The 26,546-nt window shown below is 44.3% G+C and overlaps 2 protein-coding genes across 3 annotated transcripts; one reads left to right on the top strand and one right to left on the bottom strand.

The window, feature by feature from the left end:
• Positions 1-727: 727 nt before the first annotated feature.
• Positions 728-3,163, top strand: SP9 (Sp9 transcription factor). 2 transcript variants are annotated; one of them, XM_088527060.1, is made up of 2 exons: positions 728-769; positions 1,802-3,163. In XM_088527060.1, exon 2 carries the CDS (start codon positions 1,835-1,837, stop codon positions 3,158-3,160), a length of 1,326 nt encoding a protein of 441 aa, XP_088383186.1. In that variant the 5' UTR covers positions 728-769; positions 1,802-1,834; the 3' UTR covers positions 3,161-3,163. The 2 variants fall into 2 exon arrangements, with proteins under 2 accessions (XP_088383186.1, XP_088383185.1); XM_088527059.1 differs by lacking the exon at positions 728-769 and adding an exon at positions 1,200-1,251.
• Positions 3,164-8,079: 4,916 nt separating this feature from the next.
• CIRSR (corepressor of RBPJ and splicing regulator) lies at positions 8,080-26,542 on the bottom strand. Its single transcript, XM_088527032.1, has 10 exons — positions 26,401-26,542; positions 25,390-25,484; positions 24,800-24,873; positions 23,902-23,915; positions 23,756-23,811; positions 23,389-23,437; positions 23,061-23,178; positions 12,669-12,775; positions 11,165-11,250; positions 8,080-9,543 (listed from the first exon to the last, which is right to left on the bottom strand). Exons 1-10 carry the CDS (start codon positions 26,470-26,472, stop codon positions 8,772-8,774), a joined length of 1,443 nt encoding a protein of 480 aa, XP_088383158.1. The 5' UTR covers positions 26,473-26,542; the 3' UTR covers positions 8,080-8,771.
• Between the last annotated feature and the right edge of the window lie 4 nt (positions 26,543-26,546).

Raw genomic sequence — 26,546 nt, 5'->3', positions numbered from 1 at the left:
AGGAAACGCGGAGCGGGAGCAGCGCAGGCCCCGGCGCTGCGGGGACGCGCCGGGCTGAGGGTGTCACGGGCTGCGCGGAGCGGAGCCCCCGCAGCGCAGCCGCCGCCATCCGAAGTTGCGCGTCTGCTGCGCGGGGAAGTTCTCGCCCCTTACTTAAGGAGCTCTCGATAATTACAAAGCAAGGGACGAGCGTGCAGGACGTGTAGGAGCCGAGCTCTGGAGCTACATTTGGCGCACGCAGAGCAGGTAAAGTCCCTGTCGCGCAGAGCAAAGGGCAGGGCGAGCGCGGAGAGGCTCCTGGCAGCAGCGCCGAGACCTGCTAGGCGGGAGCCAGCGCTGCCACCAGCAGCGCCGCTCTCGAGGGGCGCACAAGGCTTGGGAGACACGCTCCGGTCTCCGGAAAATGTGACTTTCCAAGTGTTCAGCCAGCAATTACTCTGTAAAATAAAACCCTCTCTTTCGAGCGGCAGGAAGTCGCTCAAGACGGTTTTTTTTCTTCCCTTTTTGTCTCCCTAGGTACGGGGAAAACGAGATATATGTTGCTTAACTGTCTTTGGATTTCTGTAGGGCAACGTAACTACAAAGCATCCTCACTTTCTTCTGCGAAGAAAGCAACAAATACGTTGTCTGGAATCACTTTTAGTACTCTGGAAAGAAAAAAAAAAAGGAAAAAAGTAGCACGCTTTCACAGATCGGCGGCATACGTTATTCGCATCCAACGCGGACAGCAGCGCGGTGGCCTAGGAGGGCCCGCTGAACGGAAGGAAAGGTTTGTGCCCACACGAGCGACACAGTGTGGGGGGCAGAGCGCGTCCTGCCCGGGCTAGAGACCCCAGAGACGCGGAGGAGCAGCGCCAGCCCCTGCCCCGGGCTGCCCGCGTCCCGCGGGCGGCGCCATCCCGGGATAGGGAAGGAGGGAGGGAGGGAAGTCGCACGGCAGCAGCGGCGCCGAGTTTTATCCCGCGGCCGCGGCGCGACACGCGCGCCCAGCGCGGCGCGCGGCGCCCCCCGCACGCTGATTGGCTGCGCGGGCGCTGCCGCGCGCGCGGCCCGCGCCGCCATTGGGCGGGCGCCGCCGGCTGCGCGCCTTCAAAGCGCGCGCGCCCCGCGCCCGGCCCGACTTTGGCCCCGCGGAGCCGCCAGCGTCCTCGGTGCCGCGGGGCAGCGCGGGGCCGCACCGCGCGCGCTCCCTCCCGCCCTCCTGCCGCTCCCCCCGCCACGGCACGGGCTATGGCTACGTCCATCCTCGGGGTAAGTCGGCTTTTCCGCGACGCGCTCCTTTTCCGTTCGTTTTTCGTTGCGGCTCCTCGCGCGCGGGTCGCCCCCCGCGGGAAAGGCTGTCGCGGGTGCGGGGCTGCGCGTCCCCGAGGAGCAAACCGCGCCGGACTGCGGCGGGAGGGAAATTTCGATTCGTTTCGCGAGCTCCCTGCGCAGGCTCCCGGCAAGCTCGGTCGCGGACGGCCGCAGTTTAAGAACTCTTGCGAGCGGGACCAACTCGCGCTGGTCCCGCTCCTGACCCGGGATGCGATACTGCGGAGGGTGCCACCCTGCACGGCGCCGGCCCCGCGCGCTGCCCCAGCTCTCACCGCAGCGGGGCCGGCGCTGCCCTCGGGGCGAGCCCTCCGCTCACCGCGCGGCACCGCGGCTTGTGCCGGCGGGAGCTCTCCTCCAGAACCCAGCGAGGAAAAGGGAACAGAAACGAAAACAGACACGCAGAAAGGGCAAAGTTTGTTGCGGCGCCGCCGGCGGGGACCGCGCGGCTGGGCTGAGGCTCACGGGCTCTGCTTTGTCTCCCGCTTAGGAAGAGCCGAGATTTGGGACGACCCCCCTGGCCATGCTGGCCGCCACCTGCAACAAGATCGGCAACACCAGCCCGCTCACCACGCTGCCCGAGTCCAGCGCCTTCGCCAAGGGCGGCTTCCACCCCTGGAAACGCTCCAGCTCCAGCTGCAGCCTGGGCTCCAGCCTGTCGGGCTTCACGGTGGCCACGAGCCGGGGCTCGAGCGGCCTGGCGAGCGGCACGGGCACGGCCAGCAGCGCCTTCTGCCTGGCCTCCACCTCGCCCACCTCGTCGGCCTTCAGCAGCGACTACGGCGGTCTCTTCTCCACTTCGGGGGCGGCGGCGGCGGCCGGGGTGTCGCCGCAGGAGCCCGGCGGCCAGTCCGCCTTCATCTCCAAGGTGCACAGCTCGGCGGCCGAGAGCCTGTACCCGCGCGTGGGCATGGCGCACCCCTACGAGTCCTGGTACAAGTCGGGCTTCCACTCCACGCTGTCGGCGGGCGAGGTGGCCAACGGCGCGGCCTCCTCGTGGTGGGACGTGCACAGCAACCCGGGCTCGTGGCTCGAGGTGCAGAACCCGGCGGGGGGGCTCCAGGGCTCGCTGCACTCGGGCGCCCCCCAGGCCTCGCTGCACTCCCAGCTGGGCACCTACAACCCCGACTTCAGCTCGCTCACGCACTCCGCCTTCAGCTCCACGGGCCTGGGCTCCACGGCCGCCTCGCACCTGCTCTCCACGAGCCAGCACCTGCTGAGCCAGGAGGGCTTCAAGCCCGTGCTGCCCTCGTACCCGGACTCGAGCGCGGCGGTGGCGGCCGCGAGCGCCATGATCACGGGCGCGGCGGCGGCGGCGGCCGGCGGCGGCTCTGCCCGCTCCGCGCGCCGCTACTCGGGCCGCGCCACCTGCGACTGCCCCAACTGCCAGGAGGCCGAGCGGCTGGGCCCGGCGGGCGCGAGCCTGCGGCGCAAGGGGCTGCACAGCTGCCACATCCCCGGCTGCGGCAAGGTGTACGGCAAGACGTCGCACCTGAAGGCGCACCTGCGCTGGCACACGGGCGAGCGGCCCTTCGTGTGCAACTGGCTCTTCTGCGGCAAGCGCTTCACCCGCTCCGACGAGCTGCAGCGGCACCTGCGGACTCACACGGGCGAGAAGCGCTTCGCGTGCCCCGTGTGCAACAAGCGCTTCATGCGCAGCGACCACCTGAGCAAACACATCAAAACGCACAACGGGGGCGGCGGCGGCAAAAAGGGCAGCGACAGCGACACGGACGCCAGCAACCTGGAGACGCCGCGCTCCGAGTCCCCCGACCTCATCCTGCACGACGGCGTGGGCGCCGCGCGCGGCCCCGCCAAGGAACCCACCGCGGCGCCCGGCGACTCCTAGGGGCAGCGCCCGCTCCGCGCCCCGCGCCCCGCTCCGCGCCCCGCTCCGCGCCGCCGCCGGGACTCGAGCGCAGCGGCGGGACGCGCCGGGCCCGGCCCCGCCGCCACCGCCGCGGACTCCCGGGCAGCGGGTCCCGCCCGCGAAGTAGTTACAAAGTGACACTTTTTTTTTCTCCCGTTTTTTTTTTTCCCGTATATTTTTTTCCTTTTTTCCTGTTCAAAGGAAAACATCCTAAGAGAGGCTTAAGGTGAGAGACTAAACTGCAAGCCTGAGACAGCTCCTCTGCATCTCATGAACATCTGTACAAATAGGGTTCAAAACCAGATTGTGTTCGCTTATTTTTTTTTCCCCTTGTAAATGTTGATCTGGTTCGGGGACTTGGGGTTTTTTTCCTCTTCTTTCTTTTTTTTTTTTTTTAATTGGTGAATTCCTGAAATTCAGGGAAGTTTTTGGGATTTTTTTTTTAATTTTAAATTTCTGATGCACTTTGTGGAAGTCAGTATATATGTAAAAGATATTTAAAATGTTGAGTTAGCATTTCACTCAAAAAAAACCCCACGTAAGTTAAGATCACTTAAAGAAATTAAATGCGTTTATCTGTATGGAAAAAAAATCTCGACATATTTTCATTTTGGTATTATTAAAGGACTCTGAACAATAAACTCGCGGGTTTGTCCTTATTCATACCCCCCACACCCCGCAGCCCTCACAGGGGCCAGGCGGTTTCAGTGGGAGCCTTCGCATCCCTCCCCGTCCTCCCCAGGTCACTGGGATTGAAAACAGGGAGCGCGTTAAGAGCCGGGGGAAGGAGCCGGCCCCGAGCGGGGCGAGCTCAGCGCTCCCAGAGCTCCTGCCATCCCTATTAGCTTTTATAATAGTAATAAATATAGCGAGTCCAATCCGCACCAAAACCCCCGACAATCGCTCCGAGCTAAGAGATTTTTTTTTTCTTTTTCTGGCGAAACTGACCCCCGAATCGCCCGAAATTGAAGTGTGCCGAGGAACTATTTATTTAATTTTAAAAGCCTTCAGCGCCACAAGGCTTCCTAGGCTGGGGAGTGATCTCGAGGGGATAAATCGCTAGAGTCAATACTCCGGAAAAGACATTTCATGCCTAAATGAAAATCTTGTTAAATGTTATTAATTTTGACTTAGAGCACACAGCAGCCCCCTGTGCCTTGTATTCCCTTATTAGGGATTCATGTCTTATCAAATATCTAATTAATCTCCTAGACATCATTTGTTCTGGCCAACTTTATCTCAGCTGGTCCACGGGGAAAACTCGGGATATTCTCGGTGACAAAGCTCCCTTGAAGATCCTTTTAATTGTCCAAATTAACTGCACCAAATTTGCATGTCAAACGGTAAAGGGCAACCTGAGATAAAATGTAAACGTTTTAAAAGCCCCAAACTAAGCACTTGATTTGATAACTAGGCTTTTTAATGTTATGGAAGACAACTGCTCCTTTCCTTTTCAAAGACAGTTGATCTATGCAAATAGTGAATTGGAAATGCTTATGTCCCCATGCAGTCAAATGGTCCTTGCATGTTATTTGAATATCAGTGGCTCTGCTATTGAAAAGGTTCAAGGATGCTCTCTGACTTCTTTGTGATTACTCAGTGCAGCGTCTTATTCTGAAGAAAAAAACTCGGGAATAATTAAAGGCTGGGCTAAGGCCTGGGAACACATTTGGGACAGGAATCTCATTTAGACAGGCTCTTTCAAAATAAGGCACAGTTAAATTGACCAGAAGGCAATTATTGAAATGAAAATTATTTTCACTCCCTTTGTCTCCTGACCACCAACCTAACAGCCACAGTATTTTTTTTAAAGGCAAATTGTTAAATGAGATAATTGTGTTATTAAAAAAAAGTGGGGGAGATTTAAAAAACGAAGTTAATTTAGTCTGCCCGGTACGGCGTGGAGGAATACAAATATTTTAATCCCCCCCTAAATCAGGGAATGCAAATAACATCGGAAAGCCGATTCTTCTGCTGGCCACCGACCCGCATAAAGACGGCGCATGAAGCGAACGCATCTGCCGCTCCGCCCGGCGCGCAGCTCCGCGGGGCAGCGCGCGGAGCCTCCGCGGCGCTCCCGCCACTTCTGCCTCGCGCGCGTTTCCCGGCCCGGGAGCGCGGCCGCGGCTCCCCCGCGCGCAGCTGCCGCGGGCCGCGGCGGCGCGGGGCAGGAGTCACTTTTGTTTCCCGTTTATAATAAACCCCTTCAAAGGGGGCCACGCGGGTCCGGTTTCTGCCCGGCCGCGGTGGCGATTCTCAGCTCAGTGATCAAGGGGCGCTTCGCGTCGCCTTTGCCCCGCCGGGTCAGAAAACGTCCATCACCCGCAGGCTGCTCCGAAACGCAGAAGGGAGCAGCGCGGGGCCGCGGAGCCGCTTCGTTTAACCGGCAAAATAGGAAGCATGTCACCTTTTTAGGAATAAATGACACCATTCTTTCGTACATGTTGGCGATAATTATATGGTCTGAGGAACTTTCACACAAAGAAAAAACCCTAAAGGCAGGCAGTGTGAGAACGGAGAGATAAATCTGGGTTCGCAGCGGGAGGCGCTTGGCGAGGGCCAAAGGCAGCGGGCGCCGGAGCCGCGGCCCCCCGCGCGCAGCGGGCGCCTCCGCGCGGCGCCCTCCGCCCCTCGCGCACGAGCGCCTTCACCTGAGGAGAAACAGGGCTGAGAGGAACAGCGGCCGCCGACCCAGGCGAGGGGCCGAGGCACCGCCGCTCGTTCCGCAAGTGGCGCTGGGTGCCGGGGTGCCGCCGGCGCGGGGAGCGCCTTCCCTGCGGCCGCACGGCTCGCGTCGTGCCCAGAGGTGGCACCGCTACCTCTGCCCGCGCGGCTAATGCGCCAACACGGCGCTCCGCGCCCGGCGGTCCCTCCGCGGCGCAGTTCGGCGCCCACGGAAACTTTCCCCGCGGGCGCCACTCCCGAGCTTCCTCGCCGCGGGAATCCCGCGCAGCGGCGGACGGGCGCGCGCTAAGTGTTTACTTTAAGTGAGAACAATCCCGCCGCGCGTTTCCCCAAGGAATAACGTTCCTACGGCACGGGAAGGGGGTGTGTATGGGGGGGAAACTCGGCTCGCTCTGACTCCCGCCTCGCGCTCCCGGCCGCCGCGCCGCTCGGCGGCTCTTTGGCGCCATCTAGAGGTGCGGGCGGCGCAGGGCGGCGCTCCCGGCCCAGCCCCGCGCCCGGCTCCGCTCCCGGCCCGGCCCGGGCGGGCTCCGCCGGGGGCTGCGGCGGGGCGCGGGGCCCGGGCGGAGCTTCGCGCTGAGGGCGGCAGGGAGAGGACACAGAGGAGGAAGGAGGCGGCGGTGCCGGCGCGCACCCACCTGCAGAGCCGGAGCCGCCGCTGGGGGCCGGGCCAGGCCGCCCCGCCGCAGTCCCGGGGGCGCAACCGGGCGCTCTGGTCCCGCCCGCATTTATGGGCGCTGCGCAGCCCGCGGAGCAGCGCGGAGCGGCCGCAGCTGCCGGGGAGCGGCGCTAATTGGTGCCCGTGCGGCGGGGCGCGCAGCCCTGTCCATCGCCTGGCACCGCGGCGGCTGCCGCAAAATGCGAAATTGCCTCCCAGCCTAAGGCTGCCTTACCTGAATGTCATAATTACAGTAATTATGTACATCCAAATTACATGCTAATTAAATTAGAATCAAATCGCTCTAAATCGAAATCAAATGAGGTAGCGAGAATTAATCAATGACAACATAAATAGAGAGCTTCCTTCGGGGATATTTATTGTAACGATCCGCGCGGGGACTTGGTCCCGAAGTCACCCGCGCGGCTGCTGCCACTACGGCAGTGACTCGCTGCTCGCCTCCGCGCCGCGGGCGGCGGGGGCGACAGGGACCCCGCGGGGCCTCCCCGCCCGGGTTGGACACGCCAGAGCCGCCCTGCACCTGTGGGGCAGCCCGGGCCCGGCCCGGCCGCCTCCCCGCGCTGAGGCGGAGCGGCCCTGACTGCCCGCCAGGACACGGGCAGCCGTTAGGAGCGGCCGTTAGAGGTGCCGCGCCCCTCCCCCCGGCGCCGCCATCCTTGGGCGGCAGCACCTCCTGCCGGGCGCGCGGGGCCGCCGGGCCTTCCCGGGCTGGCGGCAGCCAAGGGCTCGGGGCCAGATTGACGTTCCCGGGCTTGTTGGGTAGCGCGTGCAGCGTCCAGGCTGCCCCTAACGTGTACCGTCAGCACATGCCTTATTCCCCCTAACACTTTAGTCTGTCCTCCCTTATCCAGAGGAATAATAAACCTTCACAAGAGTTTTTGTTTAGATTAACCCAAGGGGCTTTCTGGCAGTTCCTTCCTCCTCACTCTGCCTCCGCGCTTTCACATGCACGTTATCATCACAGGCTCTACAGAGCCGTGGGCGCCCTGCACCTCACAGCTCCTGCACCGAGAGCGCCCGCAGCAAGGCCTGGCAAAGGCGGTTTGAAGGGAATGTCGACAATTCCAACGGACTCCCCCTTTCGAAGCCATGCACATGTGGTTCAAACACAGGCCAGGCCTTTCTACACATACTAAACCCCATCTGATATCCATGTTTTTCTCTGATGATTTTAAGAGGCAGATGGGGACTGGTAATACAAGAAAGACCCCATTTTTCCTGTGGGTGAGGAGGGCTAAACCAAAGCTGCTTGCCAGAATACTGAGTAGGGTGACACCTTTTCACCTCTCTGCTAACTAATATATTTCCACCTGTCACCACAAAGAGGCAAAGAAACAGCCTCTTTGCAATAAGAACAACTTGGGAGAATGTTGCCCTTTGTATTAGTACTGACTCAGGACACTGGCAAGTATGCCCATTCTTACTGCTTTTAAACAATATGACACTTTATTATGGAAGTTCATCTTTATAGCAATGGTTGCAGAAAATGTTTCACAATCATGAAGAAATTGTTTTTCCCCCCACAGAAACCAAAGAATTAATATTTACAGGAACTTTCTATCACAAACAATGAAATACCTTAAACAGTCGAGGCAGTAACTATTCTTTTCATGTGTTGAGATTATTGAACAATAACTTGACATTGTACTGACATATATCAACAGGGGTTCAAGATGTTTAGATAGCCCTGACCAAGCTGTACACCGCAGGAGGTCAAAAAACGTTGGCTACACACTTACGTGAACTATGTCTCTCTGTTGCTTCAACTCATAAAATTGATCTCTTACAGGGAACTTTAGGAAAAATGTTTCTGTATGAAAAAAACCCTCTACAATCTGATGTTTTGACACCTGAAGCAGTGATTTTATCCAGACGTTTTATCTCAAACGTCTGTAATCATTTAAAATATTCGGACTCTTCCCAAATTACTCTCCAATTCCCCTCACAGTCGCATTGAAGCAGAAATCATCACTGTCAAAACCTAGAGTGTCACATACTGCTCTGAAATATTTTAAAACACTAAAATCAGGTCTATGGTCTATGACTTACTGCATGAATACAAGAAATACTTACAACAAGCATATTTACACTGTAAGAAAAATACAGTAACATTTGTACCTAATTTACAAATATTCCCACATTATAGAAATTATGCTGTTGGTTTTATGTAGGAAATGAGAGTTACAGAGGTTGGAAAATGAGCAGCAATACATAATTGAGCCCTTGTTAAAGGTATTCATCAAAAATGGAGACATTTTTGTTTGCACCTGTCCCTGCACTGTTTTTTTTCCTCTCCCGGCTTCTGCTTCTGCTGCGCCGGCTGCTCTCCCTGTGCTCCGCTTTACCACGCTTGTCTCCGTAGCTCTCTCTACATTTTTTCTTCTCCCTGTGAACATCTGTGCTGGGGCTTCTGGTTTCATTTCTCCTGCGCCGTTCTTCACCAGGGCTTTGACTTGGACTTTTTCTTACTTGCCTTTGCCTGTTACTACTGTGACTTGTGCAGGGGCTTCTCCTGCTCCTCTCATCCAAGCTTTGGCTTCTGCCATCCCTCTCCTTTCTTTCAGGCTCTCCCTTGCTGGTGCTCTGGTATCTACTTTTGGACTTTCTTTCCTCCTCACAGGAGTTCCATTTGTTTTTCTCTGCAGAACTATCTTGCTTTAAAAGTCTATACTTCTCCCTATCTTTGTCCTTGTTACCGTGACTACTGGAGAGATCTTCATAAAGTTTTTCCTTCCTAGTCTTCGCCTTTCCTTCTGAATCGCTGCTGCTAGCCTCTGAAAACTTGTCTTTTTTTCTTTTCTTAGAATACATCTTCTTTTGTGCTGCTTTATCTCTGCTGTCAGTCTCACTATCACTGCTGCTTCCTGAAGTCTCACTGGAGGATGAGGAAGAGGATCTTGTCTTATGTTTCTTGTGTTTACTTTTACTTTTTTTCTTTTGCTGCTTTTTCTTCTTTTTGTCTTTCTTTTTTTTCTTCTTTTCCAAACGATCCAATTTCCTTTTATTTTCAAAATAAGAGTAGAATAATCAGATATATTAAGACATTTAAAAATATGTCTCTATTGCTCACTACTTTACAGTAAATACAGTATTCTCTATAAAAGCATCTTGGATTTCTCTCCTTTCTACAAAGTCTCATTTTAAAATTTATGACCTTGAGTTAACCATAGCTACAATCCTCCTGTATTCCATATTGGTTCTCTCTCCAAATAGGAAATATGCTTACCAAAACAAACAAACCTAAAAACCCCACTTAATTTAGAGAGGAAAAAAAAGTGAATTTGTGCATTGTAAGTAAAGTACTTAGCAGTACTTTTCTTTCACGTCAACTTAACTCTGGAGACTTTGAAAATAATTTGCTGCTTTTTGTTTGTGCACTTTCATAGTAAGAGATTTTGAAAATGAAAAATTGGCAATTAGTATTAATTTCCTAATAACGATGGAAAGTGAAAAAACAGTTCTGCGGGCAAATAATGGTGTTGTTTTTGATCATTTCTTCTGTCACAAACAGAAATTTATCATTTCTAGCCATCTTCTGTCATGCACACTACAGTCACTGCCATTTAATTGCTTTTACCTATTTTTGATTTCAGCCCCTTGCTGTCTCTGTTTATTCTTTACAAGGAATCAGTGATGAAAAAGTAAAAACACTTTCAGTGTATTAAAGAATATTTCTGCCTGAAATGTAGAGGACTTGAGTATTCGCTGAACTTCAACTTAGAAAATATAAAGTACTGCAATTAAGTTGTGCTTTACCTGCGAGTTCAAACATTTTAAATGACTCGGACTACACAACATTTGTTACTTAAAATTAACATAAAATATACCCAGTATTTTCAGAGAATGACTGATTATATATACAAATATAATATGTACCTAGCTACTCATGTATCTATCTATACATTTCTTCCTTTAATGTTGTAAATTAACAGAGGAAAAAACGTGAACCACCTTAATCACATGTGATCAGTAGGACAGAGGCAAGGAAAGAAAACCTTTTTTTTGCAGTTCTCAGAATAAATTACTCCGGGCAGCTCCCTCTGCTGGCTCAGCTGCATCAGCAACCTGCACCCCCTGACGAGGAGCAGAGCTGAGCGCCGCGGCAGCCGCGATGCTGGGGCACAGGGCAGCCTCCATTTACCTGCACTGCAACAGCTATAGTCTTTGCCAAGTTGTAAATCAATAAGCGAGGACATACCAGTTTTAATACTGGAAGATGAAGCTCTCTATAACGGAGTGCAAGACTATTTTAAAATAGGAATTAACAGTATCTTAAATGAGTCAATACATATACTAGAGTGCTTATTTCAGCATCAGAAATAAATTAGAAATGAAGTCCCAGAGGTATCAAAACTAGACTAAAAGACCCAGATTAAAAAAAAATCAAAAAACAAAAGAGAGCAAAAAATCCCACCAGTTTATCATGCAAAAAAAAAAAAAAAAACATGTTGCATAATGCCATTTGTGGTCAAGTATCTGTTAAATTAAGTATTTTCTCTGCCACGATGCTGCTAAATTCTACAATGGTATAGAAGATTTACAGACAAGCATGCAAAAGAAAGCTGTGGTCTCAGAATCACCAGCTACATAGAACCCCTCTACTGGGTACCATCCATTACCTTAGAAGTTTCTGTTTTTGTTTGGTTGACAGCGATTTTAAAAATTCAACTTCTGGATCATCATCTCCTTCACTTGCGACAAATTCCTAGGTAAATGCAGTAAGATACTAAGTTCTTAAACAAAAATAACCCCTCAATTCAGAGTTCTGTATTAAATTTGACACTTCCATGTGTACATTTTATTTCCACAGGCACAAACACATTTGTATTACCACACCAGCCAAGACGCTTTCACAGGAACCACATATTTGCTACAACAAAGAAACACATTTTGCCTCAAAGGGAAGTCGATGCTATAATGCAGGGGCCATACAAAAGAAATATTAGTAACATACGAAACATTACTCCTAGGGAAAGAAGTATCTCTAAAATAGTCGATAAAAAAACAGCAAATCTTGGAGCCCACATGATGCCCTAAAATAAGTCATTTATCATTCTCGGAGGATGGGGAAGACTCTAGTCCTACTCAAAGTCAATTTATGAATATTATTTTTTCTGCCTCAGTGTAATAGTTAGGAAAATTGATGTTACAAACCTCTACCTTACTGTTACACTATTTGTCTTTCAATGTTCATGAAATGTTTTAGCAATGCAAAATTTTCTAATCATATAACTGATATACAGTAATGCAGTAAGCACAGCACAGATACTTTTGAGACCTTGAATTCTTCAAATTGTATGCAACTGGTCCAGCACACAGCAAAGCTTTCTGCTGTGATGTTTTTAACTTTAGCCATACTCAGAAGGTGAAAGAGGATATAAAGATAAAAAAACTCTTCCAAAAAGAAGAAAAAAGAAATCAAAAACAAGTATCCTCGTTAATCCCTACATCACTGATAAATTTAATACTGCCCATATGGTACTTGTCTCTGGAATAAACATAAAAATACAGCTTTGTTTCAATGCAAAGGGAGATCTGTGGAGGCACTATGAGCTGTCCATTTACTCAGGCTTTTCAGGATGAGTGAGGGCTGTTGGTCACCTTGGTCAGACGGTGGTTGGACTGTCTTGCTATATGAACAAAGGTTGCTTTATGGCGACTCACTCGAGCAGTGCATACAAGTTGCTCATCTTACATTTTTATCAAAGCACCTCAAATAGGTGTACCTTGAGAAGCCTAAATAAAGGTGATTAAATATTTTCACTCCAAATAATAACAGATGCAACAATAGCCAATTAAGTCACAAAATCTTCACATGTAACATTTCTGTCAGTTAACTGATGCTTCCTCAAACTTTATTCTACGTGTGGTATCACAGAAGCCCCTTTAGTGATGAATTCTAGTCAGCCAGAGGGAGGTACTTAGTTCATTAACGATGGGTTATAAATAATTGACATTCTGACTAAAAACAGGAAAACAGAGTAGGTTTCTGGATATTTTTCTGCCAGTATAGCTATTCAGCTTTCCTATGATATGCATATTGGAAATCATTAAGTAGCAATTCACAAGCAATCACATTCAGATTTATAGACATTTTCAGCTTACTGGTAAAAAGATCATTACCTGTGATGGATCATTTACGGTCAAGTTTCTCCCCAGTACATTTCGTTTCAGTGCAAACCCACTGTTTCTCATCTCCGCTATTAGCTCCGAGGGGTGCATTGATGGCCCTGTTCACAAAAATCACAGTTTGAATGTATCATTTATATCTCTCTACCTTTTTTGGACACCACAGTAGGAATTCAGTTGAAGCTTTGTTAAGTAAAATCACAGCTAAATCAACTCAATAATCTTCCGCTGGGCAAATAATCAGATATGATTTTCTAAAACAGCAGTCTGGAGATTCAGAATAGAAAATAATTGCATTTTTCTTTAAGAGCAAGGGGATTCTCTTATGTAACTTTGTCATGTTGAAAACAATATATTTAAGTAAGTCCAGCTGTATATTTTTATTATACTACTAGATAGTACTGGAAACCAAGAAAAACCATATTAGACGATACTTTTAAGAATCTCCTCTTCTGTAGCGGAATGGGAAAATGCATTTTTAAATGCTATTAATATGGCATTTTTCATAATGAAACTTTTTTTTTGCATTTAAATGTAGAAATTAATCAAGAAAACTCAGTACATTTATGAAAACAAAACAAAACAAACAAAAAAAAGATCTCCTTATTTACTGCAAGGACCCCCAAATCTGCCAAGTTTCTAGGCTGTAAATATTAAGGCTCCTCACAGGTCTCCGTTGTAATAGTTTACAAAACATGCAGGATACTACATTAGAGTAGGTGTCTGGGATTAGGCGTGTTATCTTTGTTGGCAAACACCTCTATAAGAGTAAAATATGAGACATTTTGGATTATTCAGCTTTGACTGCCTAATTTACAAGCCCCGTAACTCACTCTTTTGCTCAAATACTGCTATCAGTAAAATCTCTCACACTGCCCCGACCAGATACTTTCCACATCTCCAAGGATGCTCTCTTTTGGTAAGTCCCTAAATGTAATCATCAGGTCATTCACTAACTTCACCACCAACCAATCAGCAACACTGTATGAAGGTTATCTAAATTACAAGGCATGTAAAATGAAGCATGAGGCACATGACTTCTAACACTTCAGTAAATTCATTGTAATTAATAGAATAAGCTAGTTTTATCAAGTATATTGATTCTGTCTTGCAGTTTTTGGATATAGAAGAGTATGGAACAGAAGAGTAAACAGATTTTTAAAAATACAAAAAACAAGATAGCACTTTCTCAAAAAAATGTTTTTCAGTTTTCCTGCACATGCTGCTTGTAGAAGGCCACTATCCACCAACTTGCAGAAAATTGTGAGTACATCAGAAATAGAAAAATATTTTGTATCACAAAAATTGATGTTCTCATCCCTTACTTGTGAAATAGTCTGTGAAGAAGCTGGCACAACCTCATGCAGGTGAGAAGGTCTTAGATATGACTGTCATGAGTTGACAAAAAATTGAGATACAGAGATGCTGTAAGAATAGCTGATTGTGAGGACCTTCTAACAAGTACTCTATCAGCCTTTATCCATCAGCAAACTAAAAATAAGTTCAAACTTATAATCTGTTTCATCATCTGTTTCTTATTCTTTCTGAAACAAGTCAAATGCAGTACCTTGCTATTTTTTAATATGACTATGTGTCAAGCTTATTTTCTGGAATTTTCTTTTTGAAAGGGAAAAAAAAACGCTTTAAAACTTTTCCAGGTGGTGCTTGTTTAAAACTAAAATATTAATCTTCTGTAAAATCCAGTCACAGAAGAGCTATTTACCACACATGAGAATTAATACATTGCATGCTGATATGCTTCTTCTCGTACATTAAGACAAGTTCAGTTTTCTAGATTTACAGTTACCTAAAATTTTATTAAGCGGTTTCAAAAGAGAGGTTCCACATTAAGAAACAAGAAAAGCTTTTCTCTATTTTTATGACCTTTGTAATTTTCAAGATTAAGTGTTTTCATGCAAACAGACCATAGTTTCTTCCTTTTCCTTGCTTCTCACAAAAGTGCTTGCTGTATTACTCCTCTTTTCTGCCACTTAGGCTGTTGTTTTAGGTTTTTAAAAAAATCCAGTTAACTCAGTTGGGTCAAAGAGTTGGAGCACTTGGAAACTCAAGCCATTAAATGAAGTGTGAAAAGAAGGATTTTAGTCTTGCACAAAGTACAACCTGGGCACAACCTTAAGTCAACAGCTGTCGATGCATCTATATAATATTAATGCAATAAAGAAAAAAAAGTGCTGTAAATATAAGTTTTTTGAAGCCAATATGAGCCTAAACCATAGCTAATTGCAGAAGGATATCATACTAGGATTTCTAGAACATATTGCTAATTTGCCTGTATAACAAAGAGCACTCCGATTTTTCATTGCACTTAACTGACACCAAATTAACAGAATTAATTCTATCTCTATTAATCATGGCAGGGTGGGGAGGGAAAAATATAATTCTGGATTTCAATCACTAAATGCCTGATTTGCAGAAAGCTCCCCTACCCAATTGGATAGCACCTCTCCCCCGCCTCCGGCTCAGAAATAGAATAAATGTATAGCTAGGACTGACATTTTAAATTGCATTCGTATATTTCTTACAGTTACACATGCAAAGGATGCATTTAATGCTTTGCTGCTGCCAGGATGTGCCTCCTCTTAGGAGAACGCTGGCAGTAACACACCATCTAGCATCCCTCCATTAACATGTTTAAAGCACATTTTTCAGATTATCCAATATTACAGGACAAGGTGCTAAAAACCTTTCTTCATAACGACTATGATTAAATACCACTTTTTTTCCTACAACAGTTTTAGTGGCAGTAAGGACAGAACCATAATGCTATGATTGCCGCTATGTCCAAAAATAGCACTTCTACTTCTATTCCCTATGCAAAGCCTTGACAGAATCTGCTCGATTTATCAATAAAAGCTTTCACTGCTGTCAGCAGCGCAGATGAGCAAACTGAATTATTCTTTGCAATCAATTAAGACTAACTAGCTTTTGATTCCAGACTACGTACAGAAAGTAGAGGTGAAAAGCAGTTAACAGGGTAACCGCTAACCCCGCATTCAGCAAAGGAAATCAGAGTATCCAGTTGTACTTACAGAGGTCGCAGTTATGTATTTACATAAAAATTGCTGAAAAATAAAGGCAGCAGATTCCTTATGATATCACTTACTTACAGCTGTTTGACCTACACTTTAACACATGCCCATTGTGTGTATGTGTTTGTATATCAAAGCAGATATTATCTAGAATGGAGCTGGACTTTTCTTGGGCTTCCTTTTCCTAAGGAGGAGTTCTGGTGTGTGACTGCTTTCAGTTTATGTACGTGATCATTTGAATCTAAATCAACACCACCATCATACCATTAGACTTCTCTACCCATTGGGTGAAAAATATGTAACTTACATGGACAAAAAGTAAGATAACTACACGGATACATCTGCTACCCATACATGAATCTCATATACTATACATATATGTGCATTTATTATATACATCAGCGTACTCCACAAATCATGTTTAAGAAGTCATACATCAATCATAGACAAGATGCTTTCAAGCTTATCCTTTGTACTACACAGATTCTATTGACAAAGTAGGGCTAAAACATGTTGTCTGCTTTTGCTCCCAAAGGCAACTTGGACAACATGATGCTGGAACTCTTCCAAAATTTAAATCTGGTCTTCTATGCAGAAGTGAAGGTTTTGTCTTTAAAAGACAAACACACTTTATAGTCAACATAAACAATAAACAAGTTCTGTCAATACATTCATAACCTTTTTCTTCCTTTTGCCTACATCCCATACAGTCTTCTTCATATAGCTTGCAGTAAAAATGCAAAAAATTACTGACTGAGCTTAATTACAGTGTATCTTCTCTGAACTTTTGTAATTGTTGTCACTGAGGTAAGAAAACACCCTTTCATTATCTTAAGGACAGTAAGTCCTCATCATGATTATGCAATCGTGATCCTGGTCATGAAGAATGCAGCAAATAATCTATACAGTACTGTCTGCACTAATGCAGAACCAATCATTTTCTACTAATATTTTCCCTATCTATTTCAGAGATGGCTGCATTCACACCATATTTACACTTGAAAGCAATAGTTGCAGTTGGCATGGAGGGAAAGCAACAAATATAAAAACTTTGTGACTCTCAATTAGCTTTACTTTGGAGAGGCTGTGGTTTCATTGATCACTGAATCTCAGCATAATGAACAATGCTTTGTCTGAGGTTTCAGGGAGCCCTACGTTTCCTTTTACTTTTTTTTTTCCCTCTAAGAAATAAAAATAATTTACATTGCCAAACAGCTATATGAATCTATATTTCTTGTTTAAATGCTAAGCGCAACACTTCTAATAGAAATCTCTATGCACTTACATCAAATACTGAGACTTCTGAAACATAAATGGAGGATTATTCTAAAATGTGACAGTTCTGAGACAGAACGTAGATTTTATTAGGGTTCCTACTGTTCACAATCAAAGCACTCAGCTGCAGATCATAAAGGATGGGTTCATATGCTATGCATTTCCACAGATGACCTTTTACATAAGTGTCCATGGTTAACATATTCAAATACCTTTTTTATGTTATTACAGATTCAAGACTACACTTAAATCAACTTCTGTTTCCTGTTGGATGAAATGCAAGTTTTTATTTGGTGGGAAACAAGAAGGTACCATATTTGTCACTGAAAAAATGCAGCAAGATTATAGATGTAATGTAATATAGATTTTTTTTTTTTTTAAGTATTTCTATATGGTTGATATTTCAGTGATTATCATGGAAAGGAATTTCATCCAAAAGTGAAAAATAATCTGAACACTTTAAGTAACAGCCTGGTTGAAAGCACAACTGTAATGAATTCAGGGCACTGAGGTGATGCGAACAAATGGTACCAACTCTAGGAGCTCCCAGTGGATCTTTAAAAAAGGCTGCATTTACATAGACATGTCTGAAGTTTTTTTTATCAAGACACAGCACAAGACACTGGATAGACATGCGTGTTACTCTGTTACCTTTTTTGTGTTACTTGTCCAAACCTTCCAGATAACAGGCAGATCACTTTGCCCCCGTCACCCTGCTGGAGGGATAACGCACGGAGCTGGTCAGTGCTGCAGCAAAGCCATCAACAGCAGCTAAGGAAGCCCAGTAATCTCCAGTCTGTGGTTTCACAGGCCAACTTGGCTTCCTATTTATCTTAACATTCCAGTGGCTTCTCACTGCAACATTTTCAAAATTATTTCCCCATTTGGGACACTACTCATATTTCATAAGACAGCAATAAATTGTTTACAAGCAACTTTTGTGGTAAAAATTGCAAACATTTAAGCTTACACTGTCTTTAAACAATGCAACCCACCCTGACTGAAAAGGACGGGTTGCTTGCAGAATAAAAATATAGGGGGGGTATTTAGTTCACCTGGCCAAGGAAGTTAGGAGCAGTTTTGAAGTGAAATAACAAAACTATTTTGAAATGTTTTGTACATAAAACCAGCAAGTCTGTGTTCTAGTAAAACTGAAGGGTTTTGAAGACCCACATTATGGAAATTTCATACTAATTTTGCTTCTCCCTTCTATTCAAGAGCTACATGACTTGAAAACACTTAGGTGTGAAAATAAGAAATGGAGCTCAGAAAACAAAAGGCATTTTGACTAGCAGTGTTAGGATAGAGAGCTATTCTTGTCAATAAAAAAGGGAAAAATAATTATCATGCTTAGTATCTTCTGTTACTCTACCCTATTGTTGTCAAACCACTGCCACCATTAATGCTGTCTCAAGGCATATTTAGTAAAAGAATCCTTTTGTACTCCACCCCATATAAACCTTGACCAGGTCCAGCAATTTGGGGGGTTTCACTTAGCACTGCTATGCTCCCTCATGCCCTGCATTCCCGGGCTTAGCACTCCACCCTTTCATTTGTGAAATCCTTCCAGTTTTAGTGTCAGACACACTAACACAAGTGAAACAAATCATCTAGCATGGGATACTGAAAAACAAACAAACAAAACAGTGGCTCCATTTATTTGATTGAGTATATTTAACTGGCATTACTTCAACTTACATCACTCATTTGACATGTTCTGTGTATGCGTGCACTCTATACAGAAATGACATTCTAGAATGAACGCATTTCAAAGTTTATAAACGATTATGAACTCCTGGCCTATTAAGACATCAAAGACTGTGGTCTGAACTCACCAAAATTTTTGCACTAAAAGTACAAAATCAACTGGTGAATGATAAAAATCAACTACGAAAGCAGACAATCTTTTAGGATCTAGTGACCTGGTTTTATGTTGAAAATAATAAAAATTCTATACATGAATATACACACAAAGTAACCACAAATGACAGTTCCATCTTGCCTGAACTTTGAAAGTATTTCATCAGGAAAGAACATTCTAAATCAGTTTAGCCTAAAGCAGCATTTTGATTGCCTAATTTAACTTTGTAAAGGAGAAGTAAATCTCATAAGTTGGTCTGTAAGCCTCACAGCTGGAACGCTGGAACGTTCTAACACTACTTTGCTGTTTCCAGTGATCAAACTAAGTTACTTTTTATCTAAAACTAAGAATTTCATAATGGAAATAATGCAGCACCAGGGGGTGCAGTTATCATGAAATAATTACACTCCTGGGAGATTACAGACAAGGCTGTACCCCAGGAGTGTGATTATCCCATGATAACCACATCCACGGAAAGTGCCTCATTGCAAAAATAATCTCTATTCACTGGTGAGATATTATTCAATAGGCACTTTAATGGTAAGATTGTTATTTTTTTTTTTAGCATGAATTACCAAATAGATTAGTAAAATGGTCCCAGAAGCAAAATAACCAAGCCACCAAGCCTAACTTGCAGGTACTGATTGTAACTATTTTCCTGTTTGCTGTAGCACTGCAGCACATTTCCCAACTCCCAAGGCAGCTGTCTCTTCTCAGGGAGCACAGACCCCGGCCACAGGCACATGCTTTAACTCTGCATTTCCACCAGAGTAATCTGAAGCCAGTGACTGCTCTTTGGGTACAAGATGAATCCAAACCAGCAATGCCAATCGTTTGATGTGCAAAGAGGAAGACTGCAACACAATTCTCGCATAAGATAACATATTCAAAGAAAAATATTTTTCTGCTGAATTAAGAGAATCACAGCCTGTAAGGTTTTTCTTTACAAAAGTTACACGTTCATGGTTATTTTACAATGCTTGAAAAACTGTACACTGATGACTAATAGCTGCTCTTTTTCCTCACAGATAAACAGAACAAAGGCTTCAGATAATTCAACTATACCAGACACAGAAGTTTCATTTTCATTCATTTTTAACTCAAACATTTTCTTTCAGGCTGAAAAATAATCTGAGCCCAGATAAGACATACTGTTTTGCTCTCCTCCTGAGGGAAGAGGAAATTAAAATAAAATACATGCTGAATTTGCATCAAGTGCTCTCGAATATTTTTGCTGTGTGTTGAGATAAAACTGCCAAAGGAAACTAAAATGGCAATTAAAAATCAACTGCACTGTTTTCAAATATCTGAGAATTATGCAAATAGGATTTTTTTAAAAGCACCTTCTAAGAGGTGGACTCTGGAAAACTTGTGTCAACATCAAGAGATGCTGAAACTATGAAAACTCTGCTTTGGAGCAGACCATAATACACAGCACAAATTCCCTGTTCTGTTCACATGCTGTTTCCTTCCCTTTAACATGAGCTACTCTGTTTGAAGGAACAGTTTCTGTACTATTTAAACTTCTTTTCATCCAAATAGGAGTCTAAATTTTACTGCAATTCAGCGGTTTGAGAACTTAAAAATATGAAAAGAGTTTTAAAAACACCCTTTGGGGGACTTGTTGGCAATAACATGGCCACCACTGTTTTCTTTACAGGTTAACTTTCTTCAGTAACGTTTCTGAGAGCGGGAGACCTTTAAAGACTTCAAAGTATTATGCTACTGATTCCAGACATGAGTCTAATTGGGATATAAGACACTACTATCTCATAGATGTTCTGCATATGAGATGTTTCAGCTCTTCTTTGGTGCAGAATACACAAAGCTGCTACCATTTCTGTCCTATTCTGCAGACAGAAACACATTTGGGTAAATGCATTAAGAACTGCAGAATAGCGAAGTGCAGACCAACAAGACCAGTAAGAAGCCACCCACTGTACAGCACAGGTGAAGCCGGGGCCATTTCTAAAACGCCTCTCACCCAGCAATTACCAACGTGAACGTATTTGGAAGGTTAGACGTCGGAGCAGGAGGCAGAGGCTCCCCAAGCATGGGCTGCTTTGGGATTCACGACCAGCCGGTAGGCTCTGCAGCAAATCACCATGGAAGATACGTACCTGGTGTCCTCTACCAAACAAAGGGGAATGTTCAGCACAAGATTAGGCCAGAAGTTAAGAATCATAACCTAAAAAGAGGAACACAACTGCCAAGCACTGCCTAGAAAAGGTGCTTTTTGTTCTGTTTGAGCAAAAAAAAAATGATGTCAAACCACCTGCAATAAAGTGCTACTGAGTAAATCACTTCCAAGCAACACTGAGCTCTTCTCTTATTAAAAAAAAAAACAAAACCCAAAACCAAAAAAAAACCCCTTAGGATTATTCTGCCCCTCCCCCCCTTAAAAAAAAAAAATCAATGGTACACAGTCTAAATTTGGTTATGCTAAAACATTTAGTTTCTTAAACTAACTGGAGTCCTAGTTAATTAAAATTATTTCGTTTTATTTCTTTATTATATCTTTGTATCTCTTGGATAATTCTATCCACTCATTTATGAGATGGTGCTTACATATCACTTGACTGATGCAGACTAGGAACAAGATGTCAAAGACAGGGTTCCTAGATAACTTGGATTTGCACATAGCCACAGTGCTTCCTCTGTGCATATGGAGTTTTCATATGTCTTACATAAGTGTAATTTAAATGAAGATTTAGAAAAGATGATGAAAGGATTACATGCTTGAGGTTAGAAAAAGCAGACAATCTTTTACTGGTTGATCTAATTAAAGATATTATCATTTCCCTACAAACCTTCTATCTTCTATTCATTTAAGAACTCAAAATTATTTTAAACTTTACCTGCAGGGTTTTACATATAGTTTCCCTGAAAGGATGAAAGAGCAAGAGTATCATTACAGCTGACTATTCAAACCCATGAAGAGTGTCTTACAAATTATATATACAAACCTTGATCTGTCGCCCACCCTACTCCCTGCAATCCTGCCTCTCAGTCGGCTAAGGAGGCTGTGCTCTGCACAACATGCCTTCGTGTAAGTTCTGGAGCAGAAAGTACGAGAGCATTTGCATGATCTGGTTAACAGGGATGGTTTTACAGCACCTCCCTTCATACAAAATACATGGAATGTCTAAATCCCAATCTCTAGACCCAGAATGACTGGAAAGCAACCTAGCAACCACCTTTCTGACTAGCACACTATAATAAGAGGCACTCCATCTTTTAACTTCAGTATTTTGAGCCTTTATCTCAAAGATATAATATATACCTAAGTGGTCTAATTCCAAAGGATAAGACAAGATGTAATATGGAATAAAACTAAGAGCTATCATGTAAAATGGATAAACTGAGGCAAGATAGCAAAAATGAAGTTCTCAAATGTGCAACTGTAATAGTATTCATGCAAGACTGAGCACTCAGCATATGATCGTAAGCGCAACACAGAAACCCTGAACACTCACCTATGTCACCAGCTGCTGTTTTAAAGTATCAGAATTTTAAGAATATTAAAAATACCACAATCTTGGGTTGACTTGTTACTGTAGGCAAACAATTTTTGAACGAATACACCCACTCCTCTAAACATTACTGATACGAAACACCATATGGCTTAACTAACAGGAAAACTAACAGAGGGGGAAAAAAATGCAGTTCATGAAGCAATAGAATGCCAAATGCAAGGAAACTAGACATTTGACAAGATAAGCTTCAATTTCTTGCCCATCTATAAAAGCATTTAATAAGACTAATAAGTAAATAAAACAAAGACTCTTCTTTTTCCCCAAATGATTTACAAAGATGTACTCGATGTATTCTGTTTCCAAGCTGTATTCCGGAATTTGCACTGGGACAGTCTCTGACAGTCTATTCATAAATAATTTTTGTAAAACAAATACTGACGTTCAGATATAAACAGTCTCATGGCAGCTTCAGGATTTCTGCCAGAGAGATCAAAGCGACACTCATTGCAAACTATTTTTAAATCAGGTTACTAACTGGAAAATTACATTCCTAATATTTGAAATAATTAATCTGAAATCATGGTTACTATATTTGGAATAAAGAAGCCTTTTCCCCACTTTATCAACCATTGGAAATACGGTAAATTTACATCTTCCAAAATTAAATCTGACAAGTTCCTCCAAAATTTATAACCAACTTGTTTGAAAGAAATTCAGTGCCTACCTGAACCATCAGTAGAGACTGAACTTGCATTAATTCCAGAAAGGCCAAACAAAGGACATTCTCGATCAGTGTTTACATGACCCCACTTGTGGCATTTAATGCATCTCACATTCCGCACCTGAGAGGAGAAAAAAGAAACAATTGATAGAATTTAGTTAACAATACAACTTAACATTTAAAGAAATGTCTATATTATTATGAAAAAAAAGACTTTTAAACTCACTGAGAAACAGATGATAAAATTAAGAGAGTCCATGTGAATGTTCTGCAGTTAGATAATATTTGAAATAACCCAAGACATCCACAGAGTGGAATTTATGTAACTTGCCTGGATACCAAATGGTTGATCTCTGATATTCATATCATCCTTAGCATACCTGTTACACAAACACAAAAAGAAAAAAGAATAAATCTTCAACTAAAAATATGCACGGAACTACTGTAAGTCTTGTTAATATTAGGTGAGCATCCATTTCTCAAATACATCTCTGGAAAGCATTAGTTTTAACATGTTTTCAAATATGAATGTAAAATTCTAACAAAAACAAAACACTGAGGAAAAGGTTACAGGTTTAACTAAGTACAAAGACACAAAAGGATTGTAAAAACGACTTGCTTGAATTAAAAAATGGAAAAGATTGTGAGATTAAGTAAGAAAAAAATTATTTAACTTGGATAAAATCCACATATCTTACTTTTCTCGAGGGGCAACTTTTTGCCATTCAAATTTGTACTCGGTCTCTCCTTCTTGCTGTAAAATATAAAACATTGGAAGGTTGAAATATATTATACATTTTAAGTAATCAGGAAGAAAACATAAAGAAATGATTTAATGACTTACCTCTTTAGCTTCTTCTGTAAGTTATCAGAAATCATAAAAAAAAGAGATAATATATTAATTATACATGTCTGTAAATTAGATAGCAGCCGTATGTTACAAAAGATTTTATGGTTTACTATAAACAATTAAACTCTAGTATCTTCATTATGAATCCTGTAAGACTAAAATAATCTTTTAACCGTATTGCTTAAATACAAGCACTAAAAATCTTTAAAGCTTGCAAAGGAAACACTGTACAACAGAACAGCAGGAATATCCAAGAACTGGCTATTTTGCAAAGAGGGCTTTTTCTAGCTTTGGGTTCTCTACCTTAATGACCTTCACGGTCACTTCATTTTGCACAAAATAGCAGTATTAGAGGAAGTTTTTCATTTTGGTAGCTTATCATTAGTTTTATAAATACACCTACTTAGGATTTAGTGCACCAAGTCTAACAGATAAGTCTGATGAGCATTTCTCAAGATAATTAAGTATATGTCTTGAATACAGTTTGAATGTGCTTCTTCTCTGCCTGATTTATAAAACAGAAATTTTAATTTATGAAAGGTTTTCCTCTCCAAGAGTTCTAGCGTACTTTCTAGCAGCTATGAGCTTACTATAAAGCAAGTTACTTTAATATTAAACTTAATTCTTTTGTTAAAAGCAAAAAAAAATTAACCTGTCACTTATTGCATCACCCCCATGGGCCCATATTTATCTCTGTAGCTTCACATTTTAAAAATCTCACATGCCAGGGAAAGAGGCTATAAAGGAAATGCATTCAACAATTAAGAGTGAAAATTTCAGCTTGCCAAGGCTGGCATCCCTAGACTTTACAGATAGTGAAAAAAGCATGGAGTCTGAGCCTCCTTCAGAAGGGTTTTTTTCAGCTTGGCGATGCTCAGGCTCAGCACAGTACCTTTCTTTGCTCCTGGTGGGGCCTCATACATGAAATTAAGACCATTCTTCACACGCTCATCACCCATAAGCAATCTAAATGAAAGACAGTTACACACATTAGTACACACATTCACGTTACTATTTTTTTTTAATTAGACAGGAAATGCACAAGGACGTTTTCACCACATCTGGGAATTCCCCACTGCTTAATTTCAACACTTGGCATGCAGGATGGAAGAACGGAGGGCTCAGTCAACACTTTCCATGCTGCACCGCATGCCAGTATCATGCACTTCAATCGTAACAGAAACATAACTCAGATTATGGAAGACAGATTTCTGCGTGGTCAGACATTGCTACACAGGTTCACCTGCTGCTCTGCTAAATGTAACATACAGTGAAACGAATTAGATGAGTCACACAAACTATCTGAAAAACTGAAGACCATAAGCATGACCTTTGCTGAAGGAGATCCCAGATAATGGGTCACTGTCCTCTTCTGTCACTAAGGTGAGTGGGAGGCAGTGCTTCAGACAACACACAGCGAGACGCCCTTCGCTGCTACAAGGAGACAGCAGGAGGAAGAGCGCAATGTTTGCCAGCTCTCACCTGTTATCATAGGATTCCTGTTCTTTAAGATACTGTTGCATTAATTCTTCTTGTTTCTTCTTGTCATATGATATTTTCTGTTCTGCCATCCATACCTAATTAAAACAATAAGTTTCTACTCTAAATAAATAATAACTTAAAACATTCTTGTACATAAAAGACTATGGAAGGATGGGCACATGGTGCCAGACAGGTTTATTCCTGAGAAGTATGGGGTTTCTCTCCGGACTAGATGCTCAGAAGCCAGAACCAGAATCACAGAATGGTTGAGGTTGGAAGGGGCCTCTAGAGGTCATCTAGTCCAACCTCCCTGCACATGCAGGGTCACCTAGAGCATGTGGCACAGGGTCACATCCAGGCAGGTTTTAAAGATCTCCAGGGAAAGAGACTCCACAATCTCTGTGGGCAGTCTGTTCCAGGGCTCTGTCACTCTAACAGTAAAGTTCTTCCTCATATGGAGATAGAACTTATTCCTTCAAAAAAGATAGTTAAATGAAGGTGTGAGGAAGCAAACTTTAAGTTTCTAAACATACAGCTATTCTTTCCTGACAGTTCCTCTTTATTTAATGCAAGTTTCCCCAAATCAAAATTAATATCCTGAGAAAACGCTACCAAAGATAACTTTCTCATTTCGGATCAGTTCATACTGATATATAACACCTCTGAATACGTATTACTATGCTAACATATATACAAGGCTTGTACACCTGCATAAGGGTACTGCGGGAGAGCGGGGCGGAATGCCCTGACCCCAACGGCAGCCTTTCCTACTCGCCATCACCCCGCGCTAGCAGGACCGCGAGCAGCCGCCACACGCACATGAGCGCGCCCTTACCTAACGCTCCGGCCCAACTCGCCCTACGCACTAGCCCAACTACCTAAGAACAAAATTACAACAACCGCCGCCGCTCCCCCACACCCAGCGTTTTCCTGAACTCTGTATGTCGGCCCGGCCTCCCCTGCCGCCCCAACGGCTCGCGGGCCGAGCTCGCCGCCGCCGCTACCGCTCACCTTCTTGATGTTGGACTTGGAAGCGGGGTGGAAGTCCTTCTTGCACATGAAGTTGGCGAACGACTTCCCCATGGCGGCGATCCTGGCGCGGCCGCCCCCACCGCCTCGGAGCCTCCTGCGCCGCCGCCTGTCCGCGCTGGGCCTTC

Source organism: Tinamus guttatus, unplaced genomic scaffold, assembly GCF_059628265.1.
Source record: "Tinamus guttatus ecotype Peru unplaced genomic scaffold, ASM5962826v1 Tinamus_guttatus_pri_ptg000260l, whole genome shotgun sequence".
NCBI lineage: Eukaryota > Metazoa > Chordata > Aves > Tinamiformes > Tinamidae > Tinamus > Tinamus guttatus.
The sequence above is the reverse complement of the archived record's forward strand: the minus strand, read 5'-3'. Positions and strand labels throughout refer to the sequence as shown.